At 43.9% G+C, this 12604-nt stretch overlaps 1 protein-coding gene across 1 annotated transcript in view; it reads left to right on the forward strand.

Annotated features, from left to right (window-relative positions):
- Positions 1 to 2228: 2228 nt before the first annotated feature.
- faf1 (Fas (TNFRSF6) associated factor 1) overlaps positions 2229 to 12604 on the forward strand; it is a 216769-nt gene continuing 206393 nt past the window's right edge. Inside the window, exon 1 of the mRNA XM_028812460.2 lies at positions 2229 to 2666. Within this exon, the coding sequence (XP_028668293.1) occupies positions 2616 to 2666 (51 nt within the window). The 5' untranslated portion in view covers positions 2229 to 2615. The remainder of the gene's footprint in view (positions 2667 to 12604) is intronic.

The following is a 12604-nucleotide window of genomic DNA, read 5'->3' on the forward strand; positions in this document are numbered from 1 at the left end:
TTGGGGTTTTGAGGCTCAGTGAAGCCCCCTGTCTTTCACAATATATATACATATACTGTATATAAAACGTTTGCATTTGTCTCTGTTATACACTGCATCCGGAAAGTATGCACAGCGCATCACTTTTTCCACATTTTGTTATCTTACAGCCTTATTCCAAAATGGATTCAATTCATTTTTTCCCTCAGAATTCTACACACAACACCCCATAATGACAACGTGAAAAAAGTTCACTTGAGATTTTTGCAAATTTATTAAAAATAAAAAAATTGAGAAAGCACATGTACATAAGTATTCACAGCCTTTGCCATGAAGCTCCAAATTGAGCTCAGGTGCATCCTGTTTCCCCTGATCATCCTTGAGATGTTTCTGCAGCTTCATTGGAGTCCACCTGTGGTAAATTCAGTTGACTGGACATGATTTGGAAAGGCACACACCTGTCTATAGAAGGTCCCACAGTTGACAGTTCATGTCAGAGCACAAACCAAGCATGAAGTCAAAGGAATTGTCTGTAGACCTCCGAGACAGGATTGTCTCATGGCACAAATCTGGGGAAGGTTACAGAAAAATGTCTGCTGCTTTGAAGGTCCCAATGAGCACAGTGGCCTCCATCATCCATAAGTGGAAGAAGTTCGAAACCACCAGGACTCTTCCTAGATCTGGCCGGCCATCTAAACTGAGCAATTGGGGGAGAAGGGCCTTAGTCAGGGAGGTGACCAAGAACCCGATGGTCACTCCAGAGATCCTCTGTGGAGAAAGGAGAACCTTCCAGAAGGACAACCATCTCTGCAGCAATCCACCAATCAGGCCTGTATGGTAGAGTGGCCAGACGGAAGCCACTCCTTAGTAAAAGGCACATGGCAGCCCACCTGGAGTTTGCCAAAAGGCACCTGAAGGACTCTCAGACCATGAGAAAGAAAATTCTCTGGTCTGATGAGACAAAGATTGAACTCTGGTGTGAATGCCAGGCGTCACGTTTGGAGGAAACCAGGCACCGCTCATCACCAGGCCAATACCATCCCTACAGTGAAGTATGGTGGTGGCAGCATCATGCTGTGGGGACTGGGAGACTAGTCAGGATAAAGGGAAAGATGACTGCAGCAATGTACAAAGATATCTTGGATGAAAACCTGCTCCAGAGCGCTCTTGACCTCAGACTGGGGCGACGGTTCATCTTTCAGCAGGACAACGACCCTAAGCACACAGCCAAGATATCAAAGGAGTGGCTTCAGGACAACTCTGTGAATGTCCTTGAGTGGCCCAGCCAGAGCTCAGACTTGAATCCGATTGAACATCTCTGGAGAGATCTTAAAATGGCTGTGCACCGACGCTTCCCATCCAACCTGATGGAGCTTGAGAGGTGCTGCAAAGAGGAATGAGCCAGACTGGCCAAGGATAGGTGTGCCAAGCTTGTGGCATCGTATTCAACAAGACTTGAGGCTGTAATTGCTGCCAAAGGTGCATCGACAAAGTATTTAGCAAAGGCTGTGAATACTTATGGACATGGGATTTCACAGTTTTTTTATTTTTAATTATTTTGCAAAAACCTCAAGTAAACTTTTTTTCATGTTGTCATTATGGGGTGTTGTGTGTAGAATTCTGAGGAAAAAAATGAATTTAATCCATTTTGGAATAAGGCTGTAACATAACAAAATATGGAAAAAGTGATGCGCTGTGAATACTTTCCGGATGCACTGTATGTCATTTGGTATGGAATTCAGAAAAGCAGAGTTAATGTTTGTGATGTGACATCTATTGGAATGACAAATGAATTGTCCTGAAGGAGACAAAGTTTCGAGGTAAGGTTAGTTGTTTGAGAAAAGGAAGCCAGGCGTTTTAATGTAATCCCGGTGACATGTAGCATGTTGATTAGCGCTTTCAAGTACAGATTTCATTGCACTCTGTACACGTGGCAATAATGACCCTATAAAAAATATATGGTAAACATTGCGTGTAAATTTTAAGCCGATAACTTAATTGAGTTCCTGAAAGTACAAACTGTTATAGTCACCGTTGTTACGGTAATTCAAATGAAGAACCATGAAGTACCTTCGTGATTAAATGTGAGTTCAGAAATGTAAGCCAGTAAAATTGTGATCCTGAAATTCTTTTGCTTCAGCGACAATAACAACTCCGCTCAGCAATGCGACTTCTTCGCGCTTGTTACCTTTAAGGCTCCGCCCACAGTTCGACAGACGGCGCGACAGTTTGTACGTCACCCCGCGCGACGTCGCACGCGTATGACGTAAAACGACGGAGCGAAAAAAATAACCTGCCTGTGAAGCGACATCGCTAATTAAAAAAAAAACAGACAAAAAAGAAATAGGAAAGTGACGGTGTGGTGGGAGAGGTTTTTATCTTTTTTGTCGGCTAAACAAGCGAAGGGCAGGGGAGCCGGCGGTAGCTGTTTGGAATCGGCAGGCAGGCGTGGAGCGCCGCCAGATTTCGGCAGCTCCACTGTTTAGTCGCACGTCCCGGCAGCACCGGGGCCCTCTGTTGCTTTTTTTCCGTTCGTGTTTTTATATGAGACCCTAGTGCCCCCTCCCACCCCACCCCACCTCTGACTCCCTGCCCTCCAGCGCTCACTCTCCTTCGACAGACTGCCAGGCACGGCGATGGCCTCCGGGAACAACATGGACAGAGAGATGATTCTGGCTGATTTTCAGGTGGGTAATTTGCCGGACTGTTGGCTGGGTGGGTGAAGGAAATTCGAGGGCACGCGGAGCAAAGTTCAGCGGGATTGTGTTTCGCTGCAGCGGCACAAACGTGACCAGACTCGGGCTCTCCACGCTGCAGCAGCAGCTCAGTTTGCCTCCGGGCTCGGGAGTGAAAAGCGTCGACCGGCCGGCCTTTGTCATATCGACACAAAGGAGAGCCCGCAGACCGGCAATGACAGCCACAAAGAGAAGCAGAGGGAGTCCCGGCAAGCTGTCTGGCGCTCTCGGGATTAGAGCCGCGCGACCTCCGTTTTCCTGACGGGTCTGTCAGAAGCGTAGTTGGAATCGGAGCCACGCCGAATCGGATCGGAAAGGAAGGAGACTTGACAAGAGGAGCTTGCCTGCGAAAAAAGATGGAGATCAGTGGCTACTGTCCGATATAAACACTTGAACGTCCCCAAGGTTTCACGTACCGAACCAACCCAACCAATATCGTGTCAGACACGGTGCCATGATAGTGTGACATTTACGTCACAACTGTGGCGAGTTACACGATTAGGCGGTTTTTATTTCCCCTCGACCTGGTGATGGTGCAAGGCTAACCAGTCTTCATGATCCCCAGTGGCAGCCTACAGCTCCTTCTGAAGAATTGTAAGACAACACCTCTCTGGCTGTTACAGGAGATCCCCATCCAAACTGAATGCCTGGCAGTAAAGATCTCCCACTACTGAAACAGTGTGACCACGAGGAAGCCAGTTCACCTGTCTCTGCTCCAGTTGCAAAACCAAGACAAACGTAACCAGTTGTGCCTCAAATGCCGCAAGTCACACTGGATACGTAAAGGTAAATGAATGGCTCCCAGAGGGGACCCTTACAAAATGCCCAGCTTTGAAGGACCTTTAGATGAAAGCCACCACTACTTCAGATTTAGAGGATCAAGTTAAGTTGGTGTGCCACTGGTTTTACTTTTTATAGCTGGCTTACAGCACCCCATGTGTACAACTTCATCTGCATGGGGACAGCAGCTTCAAGCTATGAGACTTACCAGCTTGGCATAAGCAGACCATATGGTGGTCTTCAGACTTAAGTTACATGAGCGCCACCATGCGCTGCTACTTCTGGAAGACGTCTAACTCCTGTGGGAATATGGCAGACACCCACACCTGAGCATGGAAGTTGCTACGTTTGTTATTTTGGTCCACATATGCTATACTTACTGTTAAGTATCTTGTTTATGTGAGTGTTGGGCGTATCTGTTATTTAGTGCCCCAGCCTTATCTGCATGTGGACCACTGCTTCAAACAAAGGCACTTCTGAGCTTGGCTGTCTTCAAACGTCAGCAACCACCGAAGCGGGTGCCAGCTCAGCACGCTGCTTGCTATTGGAGACGTTCCTCCTCAGCTGCTAACTCCTGGGGGACTATGGCAGCCACCCATACCGGGTGCTGTTATCCTAGTACTGTACCCAGTTGTCATGTTCATTATTTTGGTTCCCCTACGCTCTACTTACAGTTGGTGTGACTGGCAGTTATGTCTGCTTTATAGCACCCCATGTGGATGGCTGCTCCAAGCAAAGAGACTTCCTAGCTAGGCACAAGTATACCAAACGCACCACGCTGCCTTCTGTCGGAGACGTCCCTCTTCAGGTGCTGACCCCTTTGGGAATGTGGCAGTTGCCCACGCCAGCTGCTCTGATCACTCTACCTGGAGTATAATATCGTGGAAGTTGTTATGGTTGTGTCCTTTACACCATAGCTACTGTTTGCATGAGTGTTGGGTATCTCTGCTTTATAGCGCCCAGTGTGGACAGCCTTATCTGCATGTGGACAGCTGCTTCAAGCAAAGAGACTACCCGAGCTTGGTACTAGCTTGGTTGTGTTCAAACCTGAATCAGGTGCCCACTCACCACACTGCTTGCTATTGGAGAGGTTCCTCCTCTGCTGCTGACTCCTGTGGAAATGTGGCACCCCCCAAACAAGGTGCTGTATTGTCTTCAGCAAAAGTGAACAGAAGGACCTGAGGTCTTGTAGGCCACATCAACCGACCCCAGGGGTTAACCCCCGAATGGTCATTGAGAGATCAGGGGCTGCTTATCAAAGCAGGTGGAGTGTCGTTTTTGTGCTAATTTGAGGTTGCTGATCGTGGTTGTGATCATAGTTTTGATAATTTGATTCTTTACCGCTGGTCCTAGACCTCTTGACTGTTCAAAATGACAGATTTCAAATGTAAGCATGTGGGGTAGCACTTGGACTATTTGAGGGTCAGCGATTGTGAACGGCAGGCTGTTTTTGTGTTTTGATCCTGTATTAGGGATGTAGCCGCTGGTGGACCTCTATGGGGGTGGGTGACAAATGACATGTTTCTGTTACAGTTGACAGTAGTTGCTCTTTAAACGTTTACGCTGAACCACTCAATTCAGTAGTTCAAATATTTGACATCACTACTCTTATTTCTTAATAATACGTTTCATTCCTCCAGCGCCGTTCCCTCTACCACATGAAGTCAATCGTTACGTTTCTTATGTGTGAACACTCCGAGTTAAGGCGGCTTGTGCTAATCCACACTTGAGCTTTCCATGTGTGTGCGGTGCCAAGCAGAGGTCCGTCCGGAGCATGAGAACAAACCACCAGTTTACGGAGTTGGCTTTGCTCTCACTCTATCGCTGTGGGACTGAACTCGCTAGGAAGAGCTCCACAAGTGAAAGCCGATTCAATTGGCAGCTCAGTTCACCTGGAATGCGAGTTTGAGAGATTTTGGAAGTTGTCATTTGTTCTGTTCTGTTTGTGTTTATTCATTTTTTCTTACCTCTTCATCTTCTCCCACGTACTTGGTCAAGCTTCTCCAAACAGCTTGGTCCCACACCTCATCTCCCCAGTCCCACCCTCTTGTTTCAGGTCTTCTTTATTTTATAGCCTTCCTCACTTTCTCTTCCATTGTACTTGCATTCCCATCACTCCTTTTGCCCACATGGCTCATGGTCGCTCATCATCGCCTGTCCATACCACTTCCACTTCCTGTCCTGTACTTTCTTAGGTGTCCCCCATTTTTGTTATTCCTCTGATCGTCTCATTTCTTTTTCTGCTACATCCACCTTCTTCTCCTTCGTCTTGGCTCCATGCATCATTTCTGGCCTTACCACCATCTTGAAGACCTTCTCTTTAACCTTTGCCTTTAATTCTTTGATCATTCATTTCCTTTTCTGCTTATCCTGAGTGTAGCTGATGACTGCAAGAAAGGAACCAGCATTGTGTGACATAACAAAGCATTTAGGAGGCACAAGAGCACAGCCCACAACCACACGCTCACTCGCGCTTGGGACAGTTTAGAAATGCCAGTCGGCATCGCCATATACGCTGCGAAGAATGAGGACATCGGGTCATCTCTACTGTCCCTGTACGTCAGTGGGCTGGAGCTGGGTGGACAATGGGTTACACTCAGTAGGGGCCGAGATGTGTTGGGGTGCAACAGTAGCAGGCCAGGTGAAACTCTGTCAGGTTACCCCAGTTTTAGGTATTTAACTGTATTTCTGTTTTCTTCTTTAAGGAAAATGTTACCAGTCTGACCATACGCGTATACTTTGAGTCAGAGCTTGTAGGGCGAGTCTCGTCAGGCTTTGGATTTTGACGCCATGTTGTGTATGTGGCTTTAAACCATTGAGTGTGGCTGTTTATTTATTTCCAAAAGGGTTACACCATCAGTGCACCATTTTACTTCTAATTGATCTGTTTATCAAGCTTAGAACTTAGAACACTCTAGACAAGAACAGCCATTCAGCCCAACAAAGCTCACCAGTCTTGTTCACTTATTTCTTCCAATAAAACATCAAGTCGAGTTTTGAAAGTCCCTAAAGTCCTCCTGTCTACCACACTACTTGGTCGCTTATTCCAAGTGTCTATCGTTCTTTGTGCGAAGAAAAACTTCCTAACGTTTATGTGAAAGTTTCCAACTGTGTCCCCGTGTTCTTGATGAACTAATTTTAAAGTCGCAGTCTCGATCCACTGGACTAATTCACTTCATCATTTTAAACACTTCAGTCAGGTCTCCTCTTCATCTCTGTAAAGGCTCAGCTCTTTTAATCTTTCCTTATAACTCATCCCCAGTAGCCCTGGACTCGGCCCTGTCGCTCTTCTCTGGACCTTTTCTTGTGCTGCTATGTCCTTTTGGTAGCCTGGAGACCAAAACTGCACACAGGACTTCAGATGAGGCCTCACCTATATGGGGAAAGATGTGTTTTTCTTTATTTTCAAAAATTTCTTATTGATTTTCATTCTATTTTTGCAGGACTTGTAATTGTTTAATTAATCCATTATTCACTAATTAGTGGAGCTAACCCTAACCTACACGGTCATGAGATATAAGATGGAGCAGGCCTGGATGAGGGCCCTACAACAGAACTAACCAGCTTTAGTTACAATATAAAAAAAAACAGGTGAGGTGGACATGTCAGCCCAAAACAAATTAGTATTGATGGTCAGTGCATTTGGAGCACCCATAAGACTGAAGCACCTAACTCAACACTAACTTGCAGTAGTGTAATCAGAGCTTATGGGATCTATCTATCTATCTATCTATCTATCTATCTATCTATCTATCTATCTATCTATCTATCTATCTATCTATCTATCTATCTATCTATCTATCTATCTATCTATTATATAGTGCCTTTCTATCTATCTATCTATCTATCTATCTATCTATCTATCTATCTATCTATCTATCTATCTATCTATCTATCTATCTATTATATAGTGCCTTTCTATCTATCTATCTATCTATCTATCTATCTATCTATCTATCTATCTATCTATCTATCTATCTATCTATCTATCTATCTATCTATCTATCTATCTATCTATCTATCTATCTATCTATCTATCTATCTATCTATCTATCTATCTATCTATCTATCTATCTATCTATCTATCTATCTAATCCTGCCAACTACGCGCTATCCTGTGGAGTTCCTCCACACTCTCAACCCACCTGCAGTGCCTCCCCATGTTCTGTGCTTCAAGGTTTGTGCTCCCATGATGCTCCTGTGCAATCTCGATCCTCCTATGTTGTGCAGTGGTACCAGGCTGCAGGTGATGGCTCTACACAAACATGTCATTGAAGGCGCAATATTTACAGGCGTCGGACAGGGAGAAACGGTCTTCATTCCCCGCATTCCGCTAATCTAGGGGTCTCCAACCTTTTTCCCCCTGAGAGCTACTTTTACAAAATGAAAATGGCCGAGAGCTCCTCATGTTTTCTAACGTTTATTCTCAGAGCTTATTTCAACCCAAACAAACTGAGTAAGCTTGTTTTGCCTGAACGTTTACAAAATGTTGGTGTCCACAACTCACATTTTACATTAAAACATCACAAAAAAATATTTAGTTAACCTGCAAGTGCTTTTTGTATGTTTCTAGTGGATCTCACACTACTAAATTAAAACCTGAATGCTGTCCAAACAAAACAATGCAATTCCAAATCCACAGATGTGACTCATTCATTTGTCATTTTGTTCCATGTCACTGTGTCACTTAATTCACAGGTGCAGTTGCATGTGTGACGTGTTTTTTAGTAAGTCAGATGACTGGCACTGAGGTGTATGGTGGAGTGGAGCCACTCAGGTTCACTCTGATGGAGTCCTTTAAATGTTCGTCTGTCAGTCGTGTTCTGAACTTTGATTTCATGACATTCATGTCAGACTCACAGAGGTATGGAGACCCAAACAAAGCAGACATTTTCAGAGCTGCTTGGTGAAGATTCTTCTAGTTATCAGGCTCTACTAAGCTCCAGAAATGCTGAGAATGCTGTTGAGACTTTAACTGCACATTATTTTGAAGGTTTACTAATATATATAATACATAAAATCCAATGTCTGTCTGTCTGTCTTTCACAACAGAACTACTTAACGGATTTAGTTTTTTTTTTCTATAATTTGCTTGAATTTTATATTTTAATTTTTATAATTTGCTGCCACATTGAAAAGAGAGATTGCAATTCAGATTGTGGATCGTGATTTTGTGTTAAAAGGATCGTGATAGGATTTTTTGGAAAGATCGCCGCCCCTAATTTGACTAATCAAGTTTTCAGATTTATGTGGGATTCATTAACCCTTTGGCAACCTACTTGGAAAGATAAATAGATACTTTATTAATCCACAAGGGGAAATTCAGATACTCCAGCAGCAGCATACTGATAAAAACAATATTAATTAAAGAGTGATAAAAACACAATGCAAGGTGGAGAGTGCAAAGCAGGTATAACAGTCAATAACCTCCGGTTTGGGGGAGGAACGATCTCCTCAGTCTGTCAGTGGAGCTGCTCCTCTGTCTGGAGATGATCCTGTTTAGTGGATGCAGTGGATTCTCCACGATTGACAGGAGTCTGCTCAGCGCCCATCGCTCTGCCACAGATGTTAAACTGTCCAGCTCTGTGCTTACAATAGAGCCTGCCTTCCTCACCAGTTTGTCCAGGTGTGAGGCGTCCTTCTTCTTTATGCTGCCTCCCCAGCGCACCACCACGTAGAAGAGGGCGCTCGCCACTACCATCTGATAGAACATCTGCAGCATCTTATTGAAGATGTTAATCCCATCATACTACCCCTTTCAGTTTAAAAGTCTGCTCCGCCATGACCATAAACAAAGCTCAGGGGCAAAGGTTGAAAATGGTTGGCGTGGATTTGAGGGGTGACTGTTTCTCCCACTGACCAGTTGTACGTGGCCTGTTCTAGAGTAAGCTCCCCTGACAGCCTGAGGAGAACACTAAGAATGCAGTGTACAATGAAGTACTACGTTCTTAAAACATAGGCTGTTTACTCCATCGATTTTTTTTCAGATGCGGTGGTAAAATCCCTGGGTTTATCTTAATCTGTTATATTCTGCGTAAAATGATGTTATTTTTGTTTTCAGGTTTGGTAGATTGCTTAGGATTTGTAATTTTTTATGATCTTTAAAACCCCTCAAATCTGTTTTTAGTATAATTAATGTTATAACACTTATCTTCATCTATTTTTGTTAACAAATAAATTTAGCACTTAAAACTTAGGCGGTCTGGTTACTAAATAATACCAGTGCTGGTGATGGGATCACTGGGGCTTGTTTTGCTCATCCCTGTTTAAGTCATCTATACTTAAAACTAAACCATTTCAAGAAATGATTAGTAACCTGTTTTGTTTAGTTTATGTGCTAAATCTTGCCTTATGACCTTTACAGGACGTATACTGTATATTTTAGAACACATTTTACCTGTCACTATCCCATAGTGAAGCACAGGTATTCAGCTAGTGTCTTATAAATGTAAAAATCATGCTGCGGTGCTTTTCCGACTGTAGAATAAGAGAAGAGGAAAACAAAACCCCTGCTAATTAAATTTGATCCGCGTTATCCAGTGTTGTCACGGATTAGGAATCTGGTTGGAACAAAAAACCTGCAGCCACAGGGGATCCCCAGGGCCGAGTTTGGGAATCCTTGCTATGGAGCGTCCTCCATTGTGGTTGCTCCGTGCCATATTCACGTGTCTGCTCGTTTGTTCTAGATAGAACTTTTTGTCCCCAGAGAAATAAATGAGCAAATAATGAAATGACAAACAATAAGTAATAATAATAAATGACAAAAAACAAGCGAAGAAGAGAAAATGGCACTGACGTCGTTGCTCCCCTTTAGCATTCAGTGGTATTTGCCCCCTCGTCCTCGCTGCTGATTTCTAATCGTCGGCATTTCATTGCAGTTAAGGGAACGAACTCTACAGGAAAGTGTGAATGAAAATGTAAACTGTAAGAGAAGCACAAGTGCTGAAGGATGTACAGCAACACATGAAAAATATTGATGACTGTCTGGGAAATATAATGTGTGTGTGTTTTGTGCCGAGAAAGCTTCTGCGTTCTTGGTATTCATAAGATCACTAAATAAAAGTAGACATTTTACACTAAACAAATTAAAAAAACATATTTCTTTTTTTTTTTATATATATAAACTATTCTAAATTTGAACAAATCTGAACAATTTGCGTTTCTCCTGTATCTCCCATTTCAAGTTTGACGTGAACTGCTGCCTCCCCTGACTGCTGCAGACTCCCAGCTAAATGCGTCTCCAATCTCGAAATCTTCTCTTTGATTTGCGTGTGCGCAGATGCAGATGTGGACAGACGTGAGGGTAGCCCACCATGAAAAAAGAAGAAGAAAACTCTTGAAACTGCCCAAAGACATTGCCCCCCCCATCATTGTTGATTCCGTATTTCACAAAACAGCACATTTCCATACAAATGATGGAGCTCAAAGTGCTTTACATGATTAAGAAAGAGAAAAAAGACAAAATAAAATGAGAACAAGTCAGACTTTGCTTTAACGTTTTGATTCAGCAGAACATTTCAAATAAGAACACAAATGAAAATGGCCTGGACAACAATGATGGGGCTGCACAGCCACTAGAGTTTGTAATCCCTGCACACCAGCGATTCCTGGAGCTCTCCGTGAGACGTCTGCACCTGTCCACAGGTCGTGTGGCCCACCTGTCCTGAGCTGAGTGCTCCAGCTGGGTCAGGTTTTATGGGGGGCTTCTCCAGACTGCTTGGTTCAGTTCTTTCCATTGATATTCCGCTGGGTTCAAATCCGGCCTCCTAGACGGCCCCTTCGGAACAGTCCAGTGTTCCTGGGTATTTTGGGAGGATCCACGACCTGTGACTGAGACAGAAGCTTTCTGACACCGGCCGGTGCGTTTCGCTCCAGAATGTCCTGGTGGTCTCGAGCTTTGATTGTTCCCTGCTCAGACTCAAGGCACCCTATGTCACATGCAGCAAAGCAACCCTAAAACATCACCGAGCCTCCCCCATGTTTGACAGTAGCTGTGATGTTCTTTTTTTTTGAAAGCTTCATTTATTTCCATCTGTGGTCATAAAGCTGATGTGACTTTCCAAAACACTCCAGTTTTGTGTCATCTATCCAAACAACATTCTCCCAGAAACATTGTGGCCTATCAAGATGAATTTTAGCAAATTCCAATCTTTTTTTCTTTCATGGAGTCCTCCTGACTCTTCTTCCATTAAAGAGTGACAGATAGTGCAATCAGACACTGGTGCACCTGGGCCTTGGAGTTCAGCTTCTATCTCTTTGGAAGTTCTCTTCGGCTTTGTGTCTGTCATTCTCACTGTCCTTCTGCCCATTCTAGGGTTGATTTTTACTCTTGAGGTCATTGGCTGCAGTCCCATGGATCTTGAACTTCTCCATAGTATTTGTAACTGTTGGCACAGGAATGTCAAGCTGCTTGGAGATGGTGGTCTTCTAGCCTCTGCCTTTCACATGCTTGTCTGTCATTTTCTTCCCTGATCTTCTCAGACGGCTCTCTCCTTTGCTTTCTGTGGTCCACGTTCAGTGCGGGACGCACCATGACACTAAACAGCAGAGTGACGACTTTTCTCCATTTAAATGGGCTGAATGAGTGACTGCATGATGGGAGAGGAAGTGTGAGATGAGTTCAAGAAAACAGCCAGTTTGAAAAATCACTCAAATCCAATGATTTTTGGATCTTTTCTGGGGGGTCCCACCAAATGTGTGCAGGCCATTTTAGAATATTCTTGTGGAATAAGTCATACTTGATCTTCATGACACAGTGACATGTCTCAGGCATGCAGGTAGAGAGGGGACATGAAAAATGGAGTTTCATTTTGTCACTTTCCGGGCAATTTCCTCTTTTGGCTTCAATGACAGATCCCTACTTGACCAAGGAGCCGTGCGCTTAACCAATCGAGAGGCCCCTCATGCTCATTTTGACTTGGTTTGAACGTTTCTGCACTTGGTACTTGCCCGCCTTCCTTTTCTGTTTATTATTTCTTCACATACTTTTTGTGGTTTTGTGGCTTAGATTACACAGTTTGAGTTCTGCGGACGCACCGTATATTAAATGCCTCATTTACTTTTATTTACTAAGCTGACACTTCTGCCTACAATATAGTAACTCATAAAAT

This window comes from Erpetoichthys calabaricus, chromosome 10, assembly GCF_900747795.2.
Source record: "Erpetoichthys calabaricus chromosome 10, fErpCal1.3, whole genome shotgun sequence".
NCBI lineage: Eukaryota > Metazoa > Chordata > Cladistia > Polypteriformes > Polypteridae > Erpetoichthys > Erpetoichthys calabaricus.